Source organism: Quercus robur, chromosome 6, assembly GCF_932294415.1.
Source record: "Quercus robur chromosome 6, dhQueRobu3.1, whole genome shotgun sequence".
NCBI classification, from domain to species: Eukaryota; Viridiplantae; Streptophyta; class Magnoliopsida; order Fagales; family Fagaceae; genus Quercus; species Quercus robur.
The window spans coordinates 44,381,221-44,408,025 of NC_065539.1; the positions used below are offsets into that span (position 1 = coordinate 44,381,221).

General features: G+C 36.1%; 3 protein-coding genes across 3 annotated transcripts; all 3 read left to right on the forward strand.

Moving 5' to 3' along the window:
- Positions 1 to 4,715: 4,715 nt before the first annotated feature.
- On the forward strand, positions 4,716 to 6,758 carry LOC126688947 (uncharacterized). Its single transcript, XM_050383893.1, has 3 exons — positions 4,716 to 5,090; positions 5,183 to 5,436; positions 6,064 to 6,758. The coding sequence occupies exons 1-3, from the start codon at positions 4,932 to 4,934 to the stop codon at positions 6,449 to 6,451; spliced, it is 801 nt and encodes a 266-aa protein (XP_050239850.1). The 5' UTR covers positions 4,716 to 4,931; the 3' UTR covers positions 6,452 to 6,758.
- Positions 6,759 to 13,297: 6,539 nt separating this feature from the next.
- LOC126688948 (importin subunit alpha-2-like) lies at positions 13,298 to 18,426 on the forward strand. Its single transcript, XM_050383894.1, has 11 exons — positions 13,298 to 13,835; positions 13,994 to 14,090; positions 14,196 to 14,287; positions 14,408 to 14,539; positions 14,647 to 14,832; positions 14,914 to 15,077; positions 15,176 to 15,254; positions 16,777 to 16,905; positions 17,261 to 17,388; positions 17,478 to 17,849; positions 17,969 to 18,426. Exons 1-10 carry the CDS (start codon positions 13,608 to 13,610, stop codon positions 17,845 to 17,847), a joined length of 1,605 nt encoding a protein of 534 aa, XP_050239851.1. The 5' UTR covers positions 13,298 to 13,607; the 3' UTR covers positions 17,848 to 17,849; positions 17,969 to 18,426.
- Positions 18,427 to 24,032: 5,606 nt separating this feature from the next.
- Positions 24,033 to 24,515, forward strand: LOC126690244 (uncharacterized). Its single transcript, XM_050385367.1, has one exon. It carries the CDS (start codon positions 24,033 to 24,035, stop codon positions 24,513 to 24,515), a length of 483 nt encoding a protein of 160 aa, XP_050241324.1.
- The last annotated feature ends 2,290 nt before the right edge of the window (positions 24,516 to 26,805 follow it).

Sequence of the window (26,805 nt, forward strand, 5' to 3'; positions counted from 1 at the left end):
TGGGGACCCAGGACTCTGTAGTTCAGATTATTAGAGAAGACTAAAAATTTCCATTTGTTCTAATATTTTTATTGTTGTCATGTATAAGTTCAAATTACTGCAGATAGAATGGTTGTTTATATTTTTTTATCTAATCCGTGTCTATACTCTTTCTTGATAACATCTTCATGGTGTTGCGTCCCATATTTGCTCCTGAGTCCCAATTCCTTGTAAGTGCATTTGGTCGGGTTTTGTGTTGAATGGGACGGACATGGCAATTTCCCTTGACACTAAAAGTATGGCAGAAATTGTTATACATGTATGAAATGGGAATATGATATATCAATACTTTACATGGCAATTTTCCATAACACTAAGGTTACAGCCCTTTTCTAAATCCTTACAAACTTCATGCTTTAATTGAGCTGTCAAATATGGTTCTGCCTGTTGTTTCTCTGACAAGTGTACAAAAGTATATCTTTATTGAAGTTATACCTGCTTACATACATGTAAAATTTCTACAATTCATTACTTCTTCTACATCACAACAGTAAAGGACCAAACTTTTGCATTTTGTGGTCTTTGAGGACAAACAGAGATTTTTATATTCAAAATGGTGCAAAAGCTATACCTTAGTCAACTGAATCTTCAGCCAAAGAAACTTTGCTTAGCCTGCTTGGAAGCGATTTAGCACTGCTGTTTGCAAATTTTCTTCTACCAACACGATGATTCTGCGACCCAGAAAGTGCTCTCTGTGCCAATGCTTTCCCTAAATTGGTGTTGGTTGTGCCTTTTGTGTTAGGCTTTTTGTCTGATGTTTTTGCTTGGTTGCTGCTGGTGCAGGCATCAAGATCATTGGCATTGGCCTTTTCAGAAGCCATTTTTTACAAGTTGAAGAACTGCAACGAGGAAGGAACTCTTAGAAAAGGCTTTTATGGTAAAGTGCGAGTTTTAATGGGTGGCAACCAAAAGAATATGTTAGAAGCAAGTGGGTGGAGGAGGAGTTATCTTTTTGTGTTGCAGAAAGAATCCCCAAAAATATTCTTGCTCTTGGAATAAGTTTGTGCTGTCTTGTCTTTTAAGAAATCAAAGATGCATCCAAGAGACCATCCAATCTTTCCTTAAGAGTTTCCAGAGAAGATTGCTATTCCCTTGTGCAGTGCAGTATGTTATATTTGATTTGTGGAAAAGAGATCTTTATAGTTGTAATGCTGCACTGTATCAGATTCAATTTCTGCGGTTTGCACTGGCATTCTGAAAAGACATATAGTGAAATATTTGATTTGGGGTGCATGAGGCAAGTCATGGTCAGTGGTGCTATCTTTTATGGATTCCTGTAACACAAATCTTTAAAAGCATGATATAGCTCAACACCTGAACTAGACTCATGACAAAGATACTCTTACAGTTGCAGTACATGTTATTGAATGGAGAACTAAATAGAGACAGGCATGTTGTGCTTACTGCATGCACAAATTTATCTGCAACGTGTCAACGTTTCTGCTTGCTTATTTTGCTATTTAATTACTTTTTATGTGAATTTTCTACTTCCAGATTAGAAAAGTTTGTCTGATTTAGGCATTTACCTCTTAAAGGACAAGTAGAATATCATTTGGCTTGGATGTTCAGGGCAACTTGGTTTTATAGAGATCACTTTCTAACATGAATCAGTTTGAAATGTTCAATTGGACAGGGAAAAAAAAGGCTTTAAAAAGTTCAAAAATAAAAAATAGCTATAAGCTATTGGGGAAAAAAAAACTAATTCTAATCTATCTATATATTTCTAAAAGCTGAAGTGTAGCATTTATTATTACCACACTCTAGTTGAGCCACATTAGCATTCATGTCATTATCTTCTTTTTCTTTTTTTATCCAATTTTCCTATAATTGTTTTTAATATTTATTTTTTTAATATTTACACTTTTCCAACCTTTCTCCCTCCCTTACCTTTTCATCTCTCCACTACTTCTCCAGCCTTTCTCCCTTCCTTATCTTTTCATCTCCCCACTACCCTCTAAATTAATATCATTCTTTCTCTTTCCCCCCATCTTCCTTTATTTTTGTTTTTTTTTATTCATACCCTCTTATTATAAATTTGTCGTTATCTCTTCCATTCTATGCATAGTTTTCCCTTACAACAAAAATGTTGTTTCTCTCTCTCTCTCTCTCAAATTTTTGGTGGATTTTTTATTTTTCTTGCATATCTGTTTTGTGTTGATAATTTTTTTTATATTCTTTAAAACTCTACTTTGGGTTAATGTGATTTGGCTTTGTTTTTTATTTATTTATTTTTTGTGTTCTCTTTGATTGTTAAATGTTATCCTATTGCGTTATAAAGAATTATATATAACATTTAAAAATATAATATTATTCTATTACGTAGTATGATTTGGATAATTTGTTATTTATTGTAAATTGATATTTCTTTTATTACATAGCATGATTTTTTTATAGTGCTCAATTTAAATGTTAAACTATGAGACTTTACTAATTTTTGTTTATTCTTTAATCCTTTGTGGTTGACAAAGTACTCTTAATAGTTGTATTAGAAATACATTATAATGTCATTTATTTAGAGAAAAACAAAGGCTAACCAAACGAAAATAATCGGATAGAGAACAAATTTAAGCTTTTGCAATTTTATTTTAATTATTATTATTATTTTATTACAATGCATATATAGAAATTTAATTATTAGATTTTGCTAATAACTGCTTATTTGATAATATGTTTTGGTTGACAAAGTACTCTTAATAGTTGTATTAGAAGTACATTATAATGTCATTTATTTAGAGAAAAGCAAAAGTTAACTAAACGAAAATAATCGGATGGGTGACAAATTTAAGCTTTTGCAATTTTATTTTTATTATTATTATTATTTTATTACAATGCATATATAGAAATTTAATTATTAGATTTAGCTAATAACTACTTATTTGATAATATGTTTTGGGTGGATGAAATTACAACAAATCGTTTTCCTAATTGGTCCAATTAATCATTGTTAAGTTTTATTAATTTTCTTAGTTACATTTTTCGGTATTTTGGATTGTAGGCAGAAAAAATAAGGTTTGAGAAAATTTGTTTAAAACTAAAAGAATAATTTCCAAATTTTATATTCTTTTTAATGATTCACAAAATGTTATAAATAACTTTTATTAAAAAATGAATGTTTTTGTTAACTTGTTTTTTGAATTTCTGAGAAAAATTATATTGTTTTCATTTTGGTACGATAAAATTTATATTTATGATTTATAATTGTTCTTATAATAAATAAAAATATGATTACGATTTACGAAATACATTACTCTTTATTAAATTAGCTTAAATTGTAAAAAAAAAAAAAAAAATTTAATAAAATCACCATAAAATAATTATCATGCGTAACGCGTGGGTTCATGGTTAATTTTGATTAAAGTTGAGCTTGTTGAAAATTAATACTCCAACCAAATTTTGGAGCATTCACAACCACTAGATTCTTCACCATATTTATCATGCTCAAACCTTAGCAATAATTTAGGGAAACCACCCCACCCACATACCGACGTCTAATATTCTTCATATGTCAATTCTGTCATTTGCAATTTGCTAATAGTACTTCTGCCTTTACTTCCATCCCACAAAATGCACTTTTCAACTTGATGCCTTGCTCTGTCCACATTTGAAGGCTTAAAATTAAAGAATATCTTATTCCTATGAGCAACAATAATCGTCCATTCATTTTGGCTAGCCACTAAACTTGGTCAAGCAAGAAGCTAGATTGACCTTGAGGCCATCCTCTTGTTACTTTCACTTGGAAGTGGGAAGTAAACCAATGGATGTTGGCTGCCAACTATGTGGAGGGTGCAGTGACTAGAAATAGGATTAGATAATCAACCCATATGATGAAAAGAAAAATGTTAAGATATACAACATTTTCATAATTTGTTGAGGAGGTAAGTTGTAGTTGGAGCAACATTATCTTTATATAGACATATAACTAGAATTCCAAAAATTAGAGATTATTTTTATTTATTTAAAGTAGATAATAGAAAAATGGTAGATGAGGTTTGAACCACAGATATGGAATACAATAAAAAATGCTATTACCTCTTTGCTATCACTTTGAATCCCAAAACTATGTATAATTTCGAGTAGCCAATAATTCTACTATTGCTACACTTAAACTATTTACCATATGAATTGAAGCCTGCTTGTTTGTCAAAATTGGGATTCAAAACCACATACGATGGGAGCACCATTTCATAACAAACTTAAAAATAAAAATCCCCCTCAAAAATAAAAAAAAATTAAAAATAAAAATAAATCTGACTAATCACCAACATGGTCGACCTGTTTTAGAGACAACATTCTTGAAAGTTTCTGAACCATTAAAAAGAAAGGTGGGCTGGGAACAGAATGGCTTGATTATGAAAATGATGGAGCTCACTTTTTGACATTTCAATGTTGTTTTCTTTGACTATAGAGATCTGTGGTATTAATCGGTTCCCACTTATTGTTGCAACAAAGTCAGGCTAGAAAAATTTTCAGAAAATTTGAGTGGTATAGAGCTGTTCCCCAAAGTCTTTAGTAACATATAAACAGTACAATAACCAATTTAACATCATTCCAGAATGTACTTAGAGCCCAAAAAAGACAAAATAGAAAAAGGGGATCTTTAGATGTACACGTGTCTGTCCAATTCATGTGCAACAATTCGGAGACTTATCTTTAATGAGCAGCAACAACTTTAGCCTTTAAGCAAAATTTTAGAACCAGAAATCGTACTTTGTGTGAATACTTAACATTAAAGACCAGACCCCTCGAATCTTTGGCACCCCAAGCAACCTTTGGTTCAAGCAATTCTACAATTCTCTCAATGTGTCTCTCTCTTTTTAACTCAAAAAATCCCAAACCCCATGTTGTCTTTCTTCTTGGGGTTACATGAATTGTAGCTATTGTGGACATACAGAATGCCAGGCAAAATGGCAGTCACACATGCTGACCTTGAACCAAGCCGTCGAAGCACAGACTTGGGTAGCAAAATTGGGGTCCTTCTTATGATCTTAACCATTCTCTGTGGCTTGTTTTGCTTCATTCTCTGCCTCGTCTCAGAAGCCACACGTTCTGGGGTATATATTTAATGTTTGAGCCAACTATGATCTGAACAACCATATAGTTTGATAGTACAAAGTTTAATACTTTGTGTTGAATTTTATTGCAGGTCACATGGGTGGGGACTAATGAAAAAGGAAAAGGAGCGAAATATGAATGTGTATATAGTGGCAGTGGGAAAACACCATTGTTGTGTGCTGCTGCTGCATTTGTTGGACTAGCAGTTGCCATGGTGATAGAACATACCTACATTTTGATTGCAGTCACTAATTCTCCACCTCCAGCTTTGGTTTCATGGGACCCTGACTCTGCTCCTGCCAAGTATCTAACATGGCAAGCCGGCTTTTTCTTTGTTACAACTTGGTAATAATAATTTTTCATTATCCTATCTTCATCATGTTAAAGATGTCAATTTGCATACCTAGGATGAGTGGTCCAGTAACAAAGTTTTATTCTCAGTTTGCAACTTGGCATGACAAGTCATGTGCATTTTGCTTTTACTTTTCTGAAAAATCAACATGTTAAGAACAATTTTCTTGGGTTTGACAGCAAATGAACATTTATTTTCAGCTTTCAAAACCAAGTGCATTCAAATGCTTATCCAACAGTATACCAACAATAACAACGAGCCTTAGTTCCATAATTTTTGAATTGGCTATGGATTCTTAACTGTCTAATCAGGATCCGTCATTTGTATTTTTTTCCATCCTTCTATTTTATCCAAAGTTACACTATTTTATACATTTTTAATTGACATGCCCTTTTTAACTACTTCTATAAATGTTATCCAACTAACTGAACTTAATTTAGCTTTTATAATGTTCTTAACGATTTTGAATCTCAAAAATAGGAACAGTATGAACATATAACATGTGCAGCGATTATGACACAGCCATCAAAGAAATCTTTGCATTATTATTTGTCAAATACTAGTCAAAATATATATCTATATCAATTGTCACTAACAAAAATTTATCTGGGTTCTTATAGGATTTGTTTTGCTGTTGGTGAGATTTTGTTGTTGATTGGATTAAGTGTAGAGTCAGGCCATCTCAAAAATTGGAATAGGCCAAGACCAAATTGCCTAATTCTCCGAGAAGGCTTATTCTCTGCAGCTGGAGTTTTTTCATTGACTACAGTCTTCCTTGCTGCTGGTCTATACTTGACAGCATTGCGTGCCCAAATAATATCCCAAGAGCTAGCAAATGTCCAGCGTGAAGTGCTTGAGGCCTCGGCCCTGTACGCGACTCCACCATCTTCACCCCCACATGGCATCACAACCATTGCAAGGGAGAATCCCATTACTAGAGAGAATCATGATCAGCAACCATTGTTTGTCTTTCCACAGGCTTTTAGCAAGCACTCAAATTTAGTGTGAAGCAAGCAAAGGATAGTTTGTGCCTCTAGCTAAGCTAAAGGCACAAGTTAGGTCTACATCTTATACAAGTGCAATGGAGAAGCTAAATGTTCATAATCATAACTATGTAATTACAATTCATTTAATTTTGTAAATTAACTTTTGTAAAGTTAACAGAGATTTGTTGAGATAAGAATATATTGTTACCATTCTCAGCCTTTTGGCTAAGATCAACTCCAACATAAAGTTCTATATATTTTTCCAGAGGAAAATGTACACCTTAATAATTATTTGTCCAATAATGTAATAAGGTTTTGATCCTTGTGTTTGAATGGTTGCCAACTAAACATATACGCAAGGTATTATATATTTAGCAGCTAATGCTTCCTTGCATGATCAAAATGGAATGGCCTGGCCCTGATTTTATAGGGATATACAACATTATTTCAACCAATATAGTTGGTTAATGTCTTATGGCAAAGCAAAAATGGCTTTTATTCTCTCACACGTTCACTTTTCAAATCACGTTACAGTTTTGTTCCATATTATTAAATTAGTACAGACGGCAACCCATTCACTTCCATATTTTCGTCCAGCAAGTTTGTTTTGGGGTTAAAAAAAAAAAAAAAACCTGAGACAACTCCACTTTTTTCCAAAAGCATATGAAAATTTTAATTGCCCTTAAACAGACCTACACGTTAACGACTTAACATAGTCCAAAATATATTGATTAAACATTCTTTTTCAAACATATGAATAATTTTAATATACCATCAGCACCCCAAGAGTCTTGAATTTATTAATGTTTCCAACAAAGACGTTAAGGGTTCAAATATCACCTATCCCACCGTCAAATTATCATAAATATACTACCAATATACACTTGAATTGAGATTGCTAGCTTTTACACACACACACACCGGTGCTAGCTTTTTTCTATCAATTGTCCAATACTTTATATAGGTCCCTTAATATATCATAAGTGCCAAGAGTCTTGAATTTATTGATGTTTCCAACAGAGACGTTAAGAGTTCAAATATAACCTCTCCCACTATCGAATTATCATAAATATATTATCGGTATACACTTGAATTGAGAATGCTAGCTTTTACACACACAGGTGCTAGCTTTTTTCTATCAATTGTCCAATACTTTATATAGGTCCCTTAACTATATTGTTAAACTGTAAGTCGAAAGAATGAGTCACACCACTAAACCCTTCCAGATCTAATAATCACTACATTTGTTGTAAGTTGTAAGTATGCAAGCTATGTTTTCAACAAAAAAAAAACTATGCAACCTATGAATAGTCAAACCAAATTAATGGGATGTTGGGAACTAAATCTAACACTTGGGAGGGAAAAAAAAATCTTCAATAATCACATAAATCACTTTGTAAATCTGAATAACAAGAATTATCGATTAACATGTGCCTAAAATCAATTACTAGCCAAGATCCAACAGCGTGGATCATATTAAATTAAAAAAAAAAATTTAATGTCCTAATTACAGGAAAATTCCGTTAAAAAAATTACTGGTCAAATGGTTAAAACCTTAAATTCAAAGCACTGGAGAGTAGAGAGAGAGAGTAAAGATGAAGAAGCAGAAGAACTAATTAAAGTTGGGCATGGGCATCGTTAGATTGAGTTATTATTGTCTAGTCCAAAAATGATTGGAACTAGGAAAATCAATCCAGCCAAGCAGGCCTAAGACAATCAACCCAACAAGACAATGGGTCCGAAACCTCATGTCAATGTTGAAGGGGCTGGCTGGGCCATGACTATCTCTAACCAACCACCCGGGCTCCAACACAAACTCCAAAACGGGGTTCAAATCGTTTAATTATATTCATTTGGATAGAACTTATTTTAGTTGAAATTGAAAACTGAAAACACTGTAGTAAAATAATTTCTAAATATGATTTACTATTCACCTATTTTTTACTGTTCATATGCCTTGGTGCACTGTTCATGTCTCATGAACAGTACACCAAGCGCTGGTTTAAAAAAAAAAAATTTTGAAAGAAACGCAAAATGTGTGTTTGGGAAGCGCAAAACGCGCTTCCCAAATGCACACTCAAAATATCTGTTACAGCAAGAGGATTGTAAATAAGGCTGCGTTTGGTTCATGTAAAATATTTTCCGAAAAATAAATATTTTCCAAAAATGCTATTTTCGGGAAAGGGAAATATTTTCAAGTGTTTGGTTGCATTCCAAAAAATGCTTTGGAAAATATTTTCTAGTGTTTGGTTGTTTTGCTGAAAATACTCTAGAAAACTCATTTTTATCATGTTTCTCACATTTTCTTAAGATCCAAACAAATATTATTACATAGAATCAAAATATATAAACAACACAAGAAACAAAAATCAAAACAAAAACATCATTTATTCACAAACTCAGTGAGAGGGGGAAGAAAGAGCGAGAGATTGAGGGAAAGAGAGATCTGGAAAGAGAGAATCGGAGTGGATGGAGGCGGTAGCGGTCAGATCGGGTGGGTTTGGGGGTGGAGTAGAGTGGGCTGGTGGTCAGTGGCGACCAGATCAGCGATCGGTGGTGGCAGCCAATACGTTGGAGAACCTGGTGGAGCACGGCCTGCGGTCGGTTGTCAAGATTGAAGCTCGTCGGTGCATGGCTGGCGATCGGAGAGGTGGATCGGTGATGAGGGAGGGGTGCGCTGAGATCTGGGTGGACCGGTGTTTGTGGGTCTTGGGTGTTTGGCTGACGCATGATCTCGGCAGTGGGCCAGCGTGATCGAAACTTGGCTTGGCTGGCTGGAGCTTGGCTGAGGTGAGGCGTGATCTGGGTTTTGTGGGTGTGCTCATGCTCTCTCTCTCTCTCTCTCTCTCTTTGCACATGAGTCCGAAAATGGTTTGAAGTGAAAATTTTGACTGAAACCAATTTCCGGGTCAAAGCCATTAAAACACACAGTCAACTAAAAATATTTTCCAGAAAATTTATTTTCCATGCGCAACCAAACACCCGCATTTATGGAAAAGCATTTCCGGAAGTGATTTGAAGCCAAAACAAACACAGCGTAAGAAGAAGAAACAAAAGCTCAAAATGTTTAGAAATTACACCCATTCTTGCAAGAGAACCAGCTGCTCTTATCTCCCAAAAGCAGTGTTGGGGCTTGAATTCCTATAAAATTTGGAGAATGTTCCTAAATTTAGCCACAATAGGTTTGGTTTTAGTCTATTAAAAGCAGAACTATTTGTTACAAGAGTATGTACATCATTGGCGTCTAACTACACAAGAAGCTTGGAAATTCCAAGCGTACTTCTAAGTTCTAACCATAGCTAAACCTTCCCACAAAGCCCAAAGTTCAGCATCAAGCCTGGTGGGTGATTTTGATTGCTCTAGAGAACCCACAAATCCACACCCCATTTGAATTTTGGAGAAGCCTCCTCCTCCTACTAGACCCGAATTTTGTAGAGCGAAACCATCTATATTAAGTTTACACCAACCTAAAGGCGATTTAACCCACTTAAGGCCATGAAGAAGTTTTTGGGAAGGAAAGAAAATGAAACTCTAAAGCCTTTAAAGTACACTCCTTATGTAGATGCAAGTTAGGCTCTTTGGAATTGAAATGAATTTTGTTTCTATTTAGCCATCCCATAAGTACCACAACCCCCATTAAGAAAGACAATACACCAAGGTATATTGTGGTGCTAGGAAGTACTAGTGGAAGTGCCATTTAAATGAAGCCAATTAGGGAGAGGCTTAGAGAATGAGGAGATTATCAATTATGCCGAGAGGCATAGGAATTCAATTCTAGAAGGTCATCAAGAAATGGCAATCATGTAAGAGTTGGACGATAGATTCAAAACCCTAGTTGCAAACAAGGCAGTGTAAGTGTTGATTAAGGTTTAAACCCCTTGTACCCAAAACTTCTCATTGGATATTGTTGTAAGCACAAAGTCAATTCTCTAAATTGAGTAGCTTTCCATTAGATGAGAAAGTTTTAAGGAGTTTGAACCTTAGTTGAGACTAGAGAGAGAGATTGATCCAATTAGGTGAGAGCTTAAGGTTGTATAAATAGGGTTGTAAACAAGCCGAGTTTTGTCGAGTAGTGAATTTTCAAGCTCGGCTCGACAACAAAAGTAGAATGTTCAAGTTTGGCTTGAGTTTGATATGAGCCTACAAATAATGTTCAAGTTTGAGCTTGTTATAAAGTATAAAAGTTTGAGCTCGGTTTGGCTTGGCTTAGCTTGATTCATTGGTCAAGCCAAGTTCGAGCTTAATATCAAGCCTAAACTCAAGCTCAATATCATGTTTTTGAGCTTAAGATCCAACATAAGTATATTATCAAACCTATATCAAGTTTATTATTTAGCCTATTTGGTTTAGATGAGTGGTCTCAACTTATAATTAATTAAAGTCTTGGAAAGATATGAGTTTACTTGTCAAGCTCATATCAATTTTATTACCAAACTCATAAATAAGTCTCGGCTCAACTTGTTTTGTTACTTTTGTATTGAGCCTTGGTGTTCACAAGCTTGTTCACGAACAATATTTTTTACTTGGGCTCGGCTCGTTTATTAAATAAGCCTAAAACTAAAACTTTAGCTTGACTTGTTTATAAACAAACATGAACGAGCTTTTTATTAAGTCAAGCCCGAGCTGTTTATGAATGGATTGGTTCATTTATAGCCTTAGTTGTAAAGTTCGATCCAAGCTCTTCATTTTGAGAGTTATCTAAGCACATTATTATCTTTTTCAATGTGAAAGGACCACATAAAAAATAACAACTTTAATCACAACTATTCACATGGTAAACAGTAAATGGTAGGAAAAAAGTAGTAGGTTTATATGAAAGCCAACTAATCACAATAAACAACGTAGGATAGTTATGATAAAAATTGTGATTTTTTTTTGTACTAGAATTACTCAAATTATTGAAATATTTGAGCTGAGGTAGCTAATAAGTCAAAATCCCAGTTGTTGGTCCCCCAGTCAAAGCTTTTACACTTTGACAACTAGACCACTTTTTCATCTCAATTTTTTTTAATCATCTGACAAGTTAAAATGCTCCCATCCCCATATATCAATGTATAAAAACAAAGAAAGTCGAGACACACCTAGCTTCACACCTAAATCTACAACATGCTTAAGTGTCATATCGTTATTGGTGCACTTAATTTTTTTTTTTTATTAAGTTTTTCTGATGGTCCTATGTTTAAGTACTAAATCCAATCACAAAATGACACTCAAGCAAGTTGTGAAATTGGGTGTAATAATAGACGCTTTAATATAAAATAATAATAAAAATTAAGAGCATTAGTATGGAATGCTCTAAAAAAATCATACTTTAACACACCAAAAAGTTAATTTACATATTTTAATATATGATTTAACACATTAAAATAATATTTACTCAAAACACAACCCAAAACAAATGAATTAAAAAAAAAAAAAAAACTCATTTCTCTCTCTTCTCACATCTCTCTCTTTCCTCTCTTTCTCTATCTCTATCACTCTAGCAACCACCAAAAAGATGAGTTCAGCCACCTAACGATGAACTCAAACCATAGCACTGCCGATCTACCCAGACCCAAACTTCGCCACCTCCATGGACCCACCATGCTCAGCCCCCCAAAATTTTGAAAAATTTAAAATATATATATATAATTATTTTAATGTTTTCAAAATTTAGTCTACAAAAATAAGAATTGACCCCCCCAAGTATTTGAATTAGTCCAATGATGCTTTTAAAAAAAAAAATTGGTTTAATAGTTATAGAGACATAACTTTATTTTTCACAATTCTATTTTTTATTATAAAATGTGCTCTTATATTTGTTAAATATTTGAAAGTTTGGCACCAAACATGTTTGAATTTATATTTTTCAACCCATTATGCGGCGATTTACAAGTCATTGACTTATTAAAAAAATCTTGTCACTAAAACTACACATGAAATGTCTTTTTAGTTGCCACATAATGGGTTAAAACAAGATAACTTCAAATATGTTTGGAGCATAACTTGTTCCTCCAAGTTTTGGATCATTCATGTTTTTTAAAATTTCATTAATTCAATTGAATGATTTTTTTCTTACATTAGTATAAAATCTGATAATTTGTATAGAAAATGAAACTTTTTAAGAATTTCACTATGAAAATGGTAAAAATGAATTTTATTAATTTTATGAAAGATCTCCATCAAACATAATTTTGATTGAAAGTACTAAGCTTTTTGTTGTTGTTGTTGTTAAGTGTGTGTATATATATAACTTATCAAATAAAAAAGTGTGTATATAATAAAAAAAGCGTGTGTATATATGTGTGGGGGGTTGTCTTGATAAATATATTAATGCTGCAACTTGGCCCCCCCCAAACAAAAATTCCTGGCTCCACCCCTGTGCTCAGCCACATCTACACAGAGCAAGGTCTGAGAAAGTGAGAAAAAGAGCGGCCAATCTACCCGGACTCAAACTTTGCCACCTCCACGGACCCACCATGCTTAGCCACCATCGATTTACATAGAGCAAGGTCTAAGAAAAGAAGGAACAGAGTTGCCGATCTACTCAAACCCAAACTTCGCCACCTCCATGGACCCACCATGCTCAGCCACCACCAATTTATGCAACGCAAGGTTTGATCCGGTGGTTGGAGAGAGAGAGAGAGAGAATAAGATTTTATTTATTTATTTGGAGAGAAAGTGAAAATAAAATATTATTTTTTGTTTTACATCCTCAGCTACAGTGGATTCTATATTTAAGAACCCACAATTCACACATATCCGGATGGGGCTAAAATTTGGCTTGTTGGTGGGTAAAATAGCAACAGGACGGTTTTACTTTTTACGCCCATGCTCTCAATGTGCTAGCTTAAAAATGTAGCACTTGTATATTTAGCCTTTATAATCATCCTTGTCCCAAAAAATAAATACAAACCTTCTCAGCTCCGTCAATCTGTGTCTCATCATCATCCTTGTGCCACACGCCTTTCAATCAAAATTCAAATCCCTCTCTCTCTACTAGGGTTTTTCTTTCTCCATCCCCAATTTCAACACCTACATCCATATATATACGCATACACTCAAAACCTATATATACACACATACACAACGCATATATCTATTTACACCGATACATATATATAGACTATAGAGAGAGAAAGAGAGTAGTAGTAGCGCTAGGGTTTTTGAAAGAATCCAGAAGCAAAGCCTTAGTAGCCATGTCGCTGAGGCCAAACGAGAGAACCGAGGTCCGCCGTAACCGATACAAGGTGGCGGTGGACGCCGATGAGGGTCGCCGGAGACGCGAGGACAACATGGTGGAGATCCGCAAGAGCAAGCGCGAGGAGAGCTTGCAGAAGAAGCGCCGCGAAGGCCTTCAAGCCACTCACCAGCAATCCTTCTCTTCCTCTCTCCACGCCTCCGCCACCACCACCGTCGAAAAGAAGGTAACTTCTTCTACTGCTACATCTCATCCAATTCAATGTTGTTGATGATGATCCGTGCTTTTCTAGGGTTTCACTGTGTTTGATCTTTTCTAGGGGTTTTGGGTTTCTGGGTTTTGATTAAAAACGCTGCGTTTTTGGTTTTGATTGTTGTGGTACAGTTGGAGAGTCTTCCTTCGATGGTTTCTGGGGTCTGGTCTACTGATAACAACTTGCAATTGGAGGCCACTACTCAGTTTCGGAAGCTGCTTTCTATTGGTATTTTTTTTATTTATGTATTCTTATTGATTGTTTTTTATGTAAAATAATGAATGTGATTTGATAATATATATACTAATTTTTTGTGAAATTATGGAATTACAGAAAGAAGCCCTCCAATTGAGGAAGTAATTCAATCTGGGGTTGTTCCTAGGTTTGTCGAGTTTCTAGTCAGGGAGGACTTTCCTCAACTTCAGGTTTGTATGGGATTTTTTTTTTGTTGTTTGCAATTTGTGTGGAGGATGTGTATCTTCTTTTGTTGTTTTTGCTTACTCATTTTTTTTATATATATATTATTTTCTGGGTTTGTTGTGTAGTTTGAGGCTGCTTGGGCACTTACAAACATTGCATCAGGAACTTCGGAGAACACGAAGGTGGTGATTGACCATGGGGCAGTTCCGATCTTTGTTAAGTTACTGGGTTCTCCTAGTGATGATGTTAGGGAGCAGGTATATATTGGAATGAATGAATTTTTTCTAATTTTTTAAAGCATAGGTTGTGTATTGTTTGAGGCTTTATCTGAGCCCTTGTGGAACCTGTGTATTTGTGACTGTAGGCTGTGTGGGCATTGGGAAATGTTGCGGGGGATTCACCTAGGTGCCGTGATCTTGTACTTGGTCATGGAGCCTTGATTCCATTGCTGGGGCAGTTGAATGAGCATGCAAAGCTTTCAATGCTGAGAAATGCTACTTGGACTCTGTCTAACTTCTGCAGGGGCAAGCCACAGCCGTCATTCGATCAGGTAGTTTTCTCATCCTGTTCATCTGATTTCAAGCATAGCTCTGTCTTTGGCAATTTATAACCTTTTAATTTTGATGGGCAGGTGAAGCCAGCACTTCCTGCTCTTGAGCGTCTTGTCCATTCAAATGATGAAGAAGTCTTGACAGATGCCTGCTGGGCTCTCTCTTATCTCTCTGATGGTACAAATGACAAAATCCAAGCTGTTATTGAGGCAGGCGTCTGTGCCCGACTTGTTCAGCTCCTCCTGTGAGTATTTCACATTTTGTTGATCTCCTTGTATCATCTTGTATCCACTTATGTGTGATATATGCCAACTAATCTGAAACATATGCCTGTTGTTTCAGACATCCATCTCCTTCAGTGCTTATTCCTGCTCTTCGCACAGTTGGAAATATTGTGACAGGAGATGATATTCAGACTCAGGTAAGAGCTTTTCAATTCTGTTTCTTACCTTTGAACTATTTGCAACATGTGATTTAATTTTTAAATTAATGTGGCGCCAACTTCCTTAATGAAAATAAGTTTGTTTTCACCTAAATTAGCTTTCCTTTATGTGTGTGTGTGTTTCTTTTTTTTTTTTTTTTGGGAGGGGGGTTGGGGGGGGGGGGGGGTAGAACAAATTTAAGACTTATTTTGATTCTGTTCATGTGCTCCAGCTATGTTAGACTTGCCAGTAGTATTGTTTGTACATAGTTTATGTCATTTTTGAATTGTATGAAACATGATTACTACATTTCATTATGCTTGTGTCAATGCCACAGTGATCATTCATACTGCACAATCAAAATATAAAAAAAAGGTGATTATCATGTTGAATAGAAATTCAACTAAAGCTAAAGAATGAAGTACTAAAAAACCTAAACTAATTATGTTGTAACAACTTATTTCATAAGTGGGGTGCTTTTGAAAGTTGAGAAGAAGTTTTGGCTTCTAATAAGTTTGGTCCTTTCCTCAAAGAAATTATTTATGGTGGCTTAGAAAATATAAAGATGCTAAAATATTTGCTTAGAAAAAGACTGACTGTCATACAGTGGTACATACTGTTCCAACTGTAAAAGATTAAATCTAGAAAATAAAAAATTAACATTGGGTCCAGTTAATGTATGCCCTTAGGGCATACATTAATCATCCATTTTGGGAAAGTTTTTATGGGGAATTGAGAAAATTATCAAAACAGTGAATCAATTTTTCATTTTTCCATAAAAAGTTTCTTAAAATGGTTTACTAATGTATGCCCTAATGGCACACATTAGTAAAATCCTTCTAATAATAAGTAGAATAGAGAGAATATTTAATAACTCAGACTTGTCTTTTCACATAGGGCATCTACCCTTCTTGCCATATTGTAGTCATCTGACATCTATGAAGCAAAGAAATAAGGGGAAAATATATTACAGAACTCTATAACTCCATTTAGTGGGATTCCATGGCCATTGCCAAAAGTATGTGAAGCATTGCTACATGGGCATAACAGCTTATATCTCTAAATATATTAGTTTTTTAGTGGAGCTTCTGTATGATCAACGTTGCTATCAAATTCAAATTTTCAATGCATTATTATTTGTGCTTTTGTGCAAAGCTTTTGGGGCAAAAACACTTTTGGAAAGTATTCTTGTTGTATAATGTGGACAACCTTTGACAAGACTGGAAACTCTTAAAAACGTAGAGTTAGAATAAAGATTTAAAAAAACTATACCGTTGGTCAACTTTAATCACAGCCAGTGCAGATGCCTGTGATTTCAAATAAGAAGGGGGAAAAAAACTAGGTTAAGAGATGCAGAAGTAATTCTTTGCGGTGTTGATTGATTAAAATCTCTTTCCCTGTCGATTGGTTATTCTATACCTATATGAATGATCTTTTTGCTAATCATTCAATTGCATTTCTTGTTTGTTTGTTTGTTTGTTTGTTTATCTTTGATTTTAATGGTTAACCTTATTTTATCAGTGTATAATCAACCATGGTGCACTGCAATGCCTTTTGAGCCTGTTGACCCATAATCATAAAAAGAGCATCAAGAAAGAAGCTTGCTGGACTATCTCAAACATTACAGCTGGAAACAGGGAACAAATACAGGTATGATAGTAAATGACATCAAGGTCATATTTTTTTAAGTAATGTTAAATCTGATTCTCATTGTGTAATAATAAGGGATGTTGATGTAAGTTATTTATAAAAAAAAGGGGGATGTATATATAAGTCTTCACTTTTAGATTAGTACTGCATCAATTTGAATTCTTTATGAAAAGTTCAGGTTTTTTGAGTTATTGGACCATCAATCATTGATAAAATCTTAATGTGGCAAACTTATTAAGCTAAAGAGTAGATGTCTTCTCTATGCATCTTATGCAGGCTTCCCCTGAAGAAGTTATTTTCAGAGGCATAGGTTTATACTTGAAAGTAATATTAAATCAATTTTGAAACAATGCAGGCTGTGATTGAAGCTGGTTTAATTGGTCCCTTGGTCAATCTGCTTCAAAATGCTGAGTTTGATATAAAGAAAGAGGCAGCATGGGCAATTTCAAATGCTACTTCTGGTGGTACTCATGAACAACTCAAGTAATGATCTTTTACTCTCTTTTTGCTCCTTTTAATTCTCTTTTCAATAGATAGATAATATGACTAACCTTGTCTTTTATTGGTGATAGGTACCTGGTGAGTCAAGGGTGTATAAAACCATTGTGTGATCTTCTTGTTTGCCCTGATGCAAGGATTGTCACTGTTTGTTTAGAAGGGTTGGAAAACATTCTGAGGGTTGGGGAAGCAGAGAAGAGTTTGGGTAACTCTGGAGAGGTTAACTTATATGCCCAGATGATAGATGATGCTGAGGGATTGGAGAAGATTGAAAATCTACAGAGTCATGACAACAATGAGATCTATGAAAAGGCAGTCAAGATTCTGGAAACATATTGGATGGAGGAGGATGACTCATTACCTCCAGCTGATGGTTCCCAGCCTGGCTTTGGCTTTGGGGGGAACGAGGTTCAAGTTCCATCAGGTGGATTCAACTTTAGCTGAAGGTAGTATAACCATTCAACTCTGTCTATGAATATCTACTATCTAGGATAGCCTAGATAGGAAGTCATGATGTGTACCTTGTGTTTACTTACCTCATTTTCTTTGCCCAAAAAAAAAAAAGAGAAAATTGCAGGGACTAAATTCCTGCTGGGGAAGGCAAAGTATATGTTGGGTCAGGTCAGGTCAGGGCACTTCGTGGTGTCTCATTTCAGTCTGGTCCTGTGTCCGTTGTGGTCTTCAAAGAGGTGCCAAGGTGGGTCAGTCTAATACTACCGTGTCCAAATAAGGAGGGGGTAGGTGGGTTTCATTGTGGCATGATGGCCTAGTCAGCTGTTTTTGGTGTTTTCACCTGGTACCATGATGCTGTGGAAGGTGTCCCTAAGTTCATTATTGCATACGCAGGGTCCCAATGGATGTACTGGTGGTGGGTGGGGGTTTGAATGCGTTTTGAGTCAATTTTTCCCCAGAGTCATGTATTAGTAGTTCCTAGTCTGCATTTGTTTTGTCTTGTTGGGTGGATATATAGTATCCAGACACAGTTTCTGGTGTCTTGAAGTAAGAGTTAAATGCTATTTTTTATGTGTGATGATCTTCTCATAATTGTTATAGTTATTATATCTTTGATTTAGCCTCTGATAAAAATAAAACTATCCTACCTCCTAGGAGTTGAGTAATAAAGTGCTTCAAATCACTGAAACTTGACAGTTATGGTTTGGATATGGGGGAATACTTAGGTAGTCCGAGAGCACTGCTCTCTCCTCTCACATGAGGGATGGGCTTCACACGGGGGACCCACAATGGGGCTCACTCCTAATGTGGAAGGAGGGAGCATTGCTCCCGGACCACCTAGATATGGTGGAATAGCCAAGTTATTGTGCCCGGGCAATTACTATTTGGTTATGTAAAAGTTGAAATAGCAAAAACAGGGGAATTTTTTTTTTTTAATCTTTTTACTTTTTAACCATTTTAACTTATTCATCTCATGACAAATGGTAATAGTATGGTGCAACTCCTCTGCAAGTACAAGTTTGCCTATTCACTAAAGGTGTGTCTGATCAGCCATAATGTAATTTATATTATAGTCGCATTATGATAATATTTACATTATGGTGTTTGAATCCTTTTTTTTTACTTAAGATTACCAAATATTTTTCATATTATGGTTTTATTGCTTTATTAAATGGTTGTAATCTTATATTACCTATTTGCGGAAAATATGATAAATATCCAATTGACACGATTGCCCATGCTAATAAATTATATTTATAAAATTGTTCAAATATATTTTCAAAACCTAGCCTATCTTTTTTTTATCAAATTCAAACCCTGTTCTCCTTTCGGATTTAACCCTATGGCCTAGGTAACTCTGAGCTCCTCTCCACCATTGGTTGCAAATTTTGTTGGTGGAGGTCAAAGATCTAGCTACTTGGTAGATCGGGTTGTTCAGTTATAGGGGATGATCTCATCGAGGTCTCGATGTCTTTGAAGAGGACCATATTGACATTGTTGCTCTTTTTTCTAGCGACTTCGATTCCAACAGTTGCCTCATATTTTCAGGTACATTACACACCACAATCTCTCTCTCTCATTGAGAAACAGTGGGGTGGAGTTACTCTCTGAAGGATTGGAATGTCTATGAGGACGAGTTTTGATTTTTGTAATCTTGGATTTTCAATAATTTTGTTTGAGGAAGAGATAGTTCCTAGTGTTTGAGAGTGTCAGAAGGGAGATGGATGAAGGGGGATTTTTTTTCCCCTTCTATATGCATTCAGTTTGGATTGGGGTTGTCCAAACAACCTGCGAAACCGACCCACTTGGCCAAGCCGATCAAACCCGAACCATCTGCCGCTCGATTCGATTACTCCAGCGGTTGACGACAGGTCCATGCCTTCCAAAACAGATTCCAGTTGGTTGAGTGTAAGTCTTTTCCTCTAAAACTAGAGCCACCCTACCTGACCATGATATAAATGGATTAAAGGTTGTTTTTCATAACTCACACTTAGTTCTTCTACTCTCACTCTCTTCTCTCCCGATCTTTCTACTCTTTGCCGATCTCTACTCTTCACCGATTTTTGCTCTTCGCTCTTTAACTGCAACGTCGCCAGCTCGGCTTCACCTCCATCTCTCAAGTTCAATCTTTCTTTATCATCTCGTAGGTTTGGTTATCTGTGGAATTGTTGTCTATTGTTGTTTTCGTTCTTTGGATTTGTGGATTTGTTCTTTGGGTTTATACATTTGCTCTTTTGTTTTGTAGATTTGTTGATTTTGTTCTTCAAGAATCAAACTTCAATGTTTGATCTTTGTATTTCAGTCGAAATCAAAGCCAACAGTCGTCCACCCAAGCCCGATTTAACTCAACCCGTAGCTATTCGCAGTCGGCGGCGGGTTTGGAATTTCTCCACCCGATCTTATCGGGTTGATTATGGGTTGGGCACAAACCTAACCCGGAACTACCCATGAACAACCCTAGTTTGGATGGTGAGAAAATGAAAGAAATTTAATTTGTATTTGAGTTGTTTGGTTTATAAGAAAGTGATGGAAAGTGAAATTAAATTTTGTTTAGTTATTTCTGTGGATTTTTTTTTAAATTTTTAATTTTGAATGGATATTTTTGGATATTCACTGTATATGCATTTAGCTTGGATAGTGAGAAAGTGAAATGTTAGTCTTAAACTCTTCTTAAAATAATGTAATTATTTTGTAACAAAGTATAGTCGATACAATATATTAGATTTTTTAAATTAAGCTATCTATATTTGCTTTTTGAAAGTATTTTAAATTTTTTAAGGTTTTATTTTTTTTTATTATTTTTTTTTTCAAGGAAATATGATGCATTTTACATTTAATTATTATGTAAGACAAGATGTTTTGCAAATAATGTAATATGTGGTTTGAATTTGTTTCTAGTACTCCTTACAAACGGTTCTTCTTCTATACGTCTTAAATGACCTAAAAAGTAAACAAATACAAATCACTTATATTAGAAAAGAAAAATACAGGACTTTAATAATATAATAAATATGTAATTTTATAAATATCCTACCAACATTATGCTAAAAATGTGACTTAATTGTCAATGAAGCAGTTTTTTTTTTCTACATAAACCTCTCTTCTCATGACATCTCCGAAGTTGATCGAATGAGCAGGAAAGTATAAAATGGATCGAATAGATCAAAATGGACCAAATAGACTGAAATGGATAGAATGGACCTGAATGGTACATTGATATGGCTTGACAATAGCGTTGTAACAATAAATGTTATACTTCAACTTTTAAAAATTATATAAATTATGTTCAAAATTTAGATATGAAGGAAAAAGGTTTAGTCAAACAAAAACTACCTTACAATTATAATAACTCATATGCATGCTTCTATTTGAAAAATATATATTTTTAAGAACATCATAAGCATCATATATATTGTGATAAAACCATCTATCTGTCTTAGTGACCTCATAAAATGTAGTACCAATTACCATGGAAAATTGGATGATAAACCAATTATTTATCTATAATTTTCGGGCTTTTTGTAATGATGGCCTTAGACCTCCTAAGCCTTAAGTTGGCAATGTTTGAAATAAATCATTAGCATTTTTGCTTAATAATAAAGAGTAATTAGAGCATTGGCATCAAGTGTGTCAAATGCTAAATATTTAGCATTTAGCACATCCAACACCAAAAAACCTTGTCACATCAGGTGTTTTAAATGCTAAAAATTTTAGCATTGATGAACAATATTGTGTTCAAATTTGAAATGGTAATGGTAAAAAAAAAAATTGGTTTATTTATTTATTTTTTATTCTCCTCTCTCTCTCTCTCTTATGCTTTTCACAGTTGACCTCTCCTCTCTTCTTCAACCTCTCCAATCTTGACATTCTACCACCAAGCCGTCGATCTCGCCATTCTCGTTGGTGATGGTGATCTTTATGTGTGGTGATGGATCATAGTGGGTCGTCAGCGATGGTGGTGGTGGTGGTAAGCTGTGGGTTTTGAGTCTTTGAGGTGGTGGTGGTGTTGATGGGTTTTGATGGTGGTGATGGTATTGATGGGCTTTGATGGTGGTGGTGGTGGTGATGAGTTTTGGGTTTGATTGTGATGGTAGTGGTGTTGATGGGTTTTTGGTTTGATGGTGGTAGCGGTGGTGGTGATGGGTTGTGGGTATAATGGTGATGGTGGTGGTGATTTTTGTGAAGATGGTGGTTGTTTGGTTTATAAGAGCGATTGGGATGCAATCATATAGAAAATGTCATATTTTCTAAAACCTATTGTGAGAGACCACAGGGGTGCTCTTAAAAAAGATATTTGGGTGCTTAGGGCACCTCTCTTTTGGGGTAATTGTGTGGAGTCGGCACTTATTTTTTTTATACAAAAAAATAAGAAAAAATAAAATACAATTACATGTCCAAAAATACCTCAAATGTTATTAATTGATTATGGAAATACAATTAAATCATGGTAGAATAACTTTACATGGCTTTGGTCCTAATTCAATCTATGTAAAAATTACGAAGCTATAATCTTAGTTACAATCTACCAAAAACAAAAGACAAAATACTAGTCTATTTATCCAAAAAACCTAAGTTCAGGGGCTAGGTTACGGAATGGGAAGGTTCCGCCCAGATAGAGTATGGTCTTCTAGACTCTAATGACCATTATATACATTTTTGTATGACATTGAATGATATGTTGTAATACATGTAACAAACACTTTACTTGACAAAATTAATTTAAACAAATTTGTTTTATAAATATGCCCCTTTCTTAAAGAAAAATCATATTTGTTTTGTAAGATTGAGAAAAATGAAATTTGATGAACAAAAATCAGATTTGTTTTGTAAAGGATAAAAAAAATGGGATTTGATTAATAAAAATCCGATCTGTTTTGTAAAGGATAAAAACATGGAATTTTAGAAGAGGATTCATATTCATAATTCAAATTTATTATGCATGCATCAAATATTTATGGAATGACATTAAAAAAAAATAAAAATAAAAAGAACTTTAACCTAACTATTAATTCATCCTTTGAAAATTCAAAATCTACAGTTTTTTATTTGAGAAGAAAACTATTTCAAAAAAATTTTCAGATCTATATTTAATGAAAATACTGTACGGTCATGGGCCCATTATTAGTAGGCCCATTTTTGGGGTGATTAGATAATAACTCTATGGTAGGCCCAACGTATGTTATTCGGCAGATTGAACCATGGATTGGGTAGTCTTCGGGAGTAGCCATGCTCGAATCCATTCCGATACACATCGGTACTACCTTGGGGAGTATCATTGCCAAGCACCTACTGACGTCTATTGTTAGTTCCAATGATTGAATTCCTGTTTCCAAAGTGGGGCCCCCTCGTCAGGGATAATCCAAACGGGCCCCATCTGCACGAGAATTGTTGGAAAACAATCATTGTTGACCCACTAAAGGAAGACTATAAATAAGGGAAAGGTAAATGGAAATGGGGTTAGACACTAAAAAGGAAAAAGCTAGAGAATAGAGAGAGAACGAGTAAGGAAATACCAGAGTAAGAGTGTTCGGTTAGCCTGGTTAGTAGTCCTTTTGGGCCTAAACCTTTATCCAGAGAAACTACCTATTGTAAGATATCCATAACCCCCACATCAATAAATTAATTATGAGCTCAATCGTACGGTTGGCCTATTAACTGAGAAGTAGGTCACGCATAATTGGCGCCGTCAGTAAGGATCTCCTACTCAGCTATAGTTCCATCGAAATTTGATTGACTGAATATGTTCGATCATCATTCGGCAAGCTTTGCAAATAGCAGATCTGGGGGCTCGTCCAAGGGCTCGAGTTGGCGAGAAATGAGGAATAAGAGAGAACAGGACCGGTGGTATGAACAGGCCAGGGGAGCACTTCGGCTTGGGAGAAGGATCTTCACAGACGTATCAGTCAGCGTCTGAAGTTCCTGAATAGAAGCATCATGACAAGAGAGATCAGGAACTAGACCGCTTACGCAGATTAGTTATGGATTTGGAGCTGGAAGTACGAGGTAGGCGTTGAAGAAGGAATCATGGTGAATCCCCTAAAGGGTCTGTAAATATCGGGGATAGTCGTGGAGAAGCGTCCTACCAAAGTGGATCTCACTGATCAAGGGAGAGATTACGGGACTTTGCTAATAGAATGTCAACCTCTCCCGAGCGGTGCAGGCACTGAAGCACGGTGATGGATGCCATGAGCCGAGCTTTATGCAAGGTGGCACGATCACCGTTTTCTGATGAGATTGAACGTGCACAGATGCCGCAGAGATTTAACAAATTGCCATTTGTTTCATATGATGGAAAGGCTGACCTTGTTGAACATGTTAGCCATTATATCCAAATGATGTCAATGTACAGCCAAAATGACGCATTTATATGTAAAGTATTCCTCTCTAGTCTCGGGCCTACTGCTTTAAGGTGGTTCAATGGGTTAAAGAATGGATCAATTCATAATTTCAAAGAGTTAATACAAGAATTGGGTGCTCAGTTTATGATGTGTAGTCGGGTGTCGCAACCGGTGGACGCGCTGCTGTCTATGAAGATGAGAGGTGGGGAAACTCTTTGGAGCTATTCTAATAGGTATTTGGAGTTATATAATAAGATTGGGGGAGGTAATGAGAAAGTAGCAGCTAGCATTTTCAGATTGGGACTTCCAGAGGACTCATAATTACAAGACTCGTTAACCATGAGGCCTCCTAAGAACATGCGGTAGCTGATAAGGCGGATTGAGGAGTACAAGAGGTTGGAGGATGATCGATAACAAAATAAAGGCAAGGCTCCTGTCAATTCGCAGTATGCAAAGGATTCATGAACAAAGGGTTTTTAGTCAAGACCGAGAAGGGAATTAAGAATTCAAGAACCCAATGTTCGGATCAGGGAAGTCAATGTGGCGTTCAAGGAGCCTGTTCATAAGATCCTGGAGCGGATTAAGAATGAGCTATATTTCTGGTGGCCGAGTAAGATGTCAGGTGACTTGACAAGAAGGAACTAAAGCTTGTATTGCACGTACCATTGTGATAAGGGGCATACTACTGAGCAATGCATGGTATTTAAGGATCATTTAGAGCAATTTGTGAAATCCGAGAATTTAAAGGAGTTCATCGTGGCACCCAAAGGTGGAGCTATAGGGCAGGCGCCGAAGGCTCAGAGGGACACACTTCCACCGCCACTGGGGGTAATCGAAGTTATCCACGCGGCATCAATGGGCATGAGTGTGAGCCGACGTAAAGGAGTGTTAAGTGTGGTCTCGGTGGAGAACGCCAAATGTGAAGCACGGCCCGAAAAGAAATTGAAGTTGGCTCAAGAAAAGATTGAGTTCAGGGATGAAGAACTGAAAGGAACAACCCAGCCGCATGATGACGCTTTCGTAGTTACTGTTAGAATCAATGGCTTTATAGTGAAGAGGGTGTTAGTAGACCAGGGAAATGGTGCTGAGGTGATGTACCTCAATCTATTTAAGGGGTTGGGGTTGAAGGCGGAGGATTTGTCCAGATACGATACCCCCTAGTAGGATTTGATGGCATGATGGAGGTTCCAGAAGGCCAGATTTCCCTTTTCGTGAATACGGAGGGAAAAGAAGTGATTGTGAACTTTATTGTAGTGAGTTACTTCTCCCCATACACTGCCATTTCGGCAGGCCTTGGATTCACGCTATGGGGGTGGTCCTGTCCACTTTGCTTGTAAAGGTGAAGTTTCATACCGACCATGGTGTTGCCGTGGTAAGAGGAGATCAGTAGGTAATGCGACAATGTTTGGTAGCAGTTGTTAACCGAAAGATTAAGTATAAGGAATCCACCGAGCAGGATCCTTCATAGCAATTACAGGAGCCCCCAAAGGGCCAGAGAGCAGACAATGCCGAGGACCTAATTAAAGTAAGCATACTTCCATACGAGAACAGGAGTTTCCAAGTAGGGGCTAGTATGAAACATGAAGATCGAACGAATTTGCTATTGACATTATTGCAGAATTTAGACATTTTTTCCTGTACTCCATATGAGGTGCCCAGGGTGGACCCAAAGTTTATTACCCACAAGCTCAATGTAGATCCTTTGTTTCCCCCAAAGAAGCAAAAGCTGAGGAGGTTGGCTAAGCAACACGTTGAAGCCGTGAAGCAGGAGGTTGAAAAGTTAAAGTAAACGAGGGCAATCAAGGAGGTTTCTTCCCAGAATGGTTGTTTAACATCGTGGTGGTAAAGAAGAAGAATGGTAAATGGAGAGTTTGTGTTGATTTCACCGATCTCAACCAGGCATGTCCAAAAGATTCGTTTCCGATGCCAAAAATCGATCAACTAGTAGACGCTACGTATGGGCACCCAAGGATGAGTTTTCTAGATGCTTACCAGGGCTACCATCAGATTGCTTTGGCTGCTGAAGATCAAGAAAAGACGTCATTTATATCACCTGAAGCCAATTATCACTACACAGTAATGCCTTTTGGCCTTAAAAATTTGAGGGCTACTTATCAAAGGATGATGACCATGATGTTCAGGGATAAGATTAAGAGCACGATGGAGGTGTATATAGATGATATGGTCATGAAGAGCTGAGAAGATCGGAGACACGTGGACGATTTGTCGGGGGTATTTGAAATACTTAGGCAGTATAGGTTGCGTCTCAATGCTGATAAGTGCGTCTTTGGTGTGGGGGCCGGTAAGTTCCTTTGGTATATGATCACCCATTGGGGAATAGAGGTGAACCCCGATCAAATAAGTGCCATAGAGTGGCTCAGGCCTCCAAGCAACCCCAAAGAGGTGCAGAAATTGACCGAGATAGTGACTGCATTGAACCAATTTGTGTCGAAGTCTGCTAATCGGTGCCGCCCTTTCTATCAGCTGCTTAAGAAGTGGAGAGGATCCCAGTGGACCGAGGAGTGTGAACGGGCTTTTCAAGATCTGAAGAAGTACTTGATGGGCGCGCCGATATTGTCTTGTTTGATTTCGAGGGAGGATTTCTTTATGT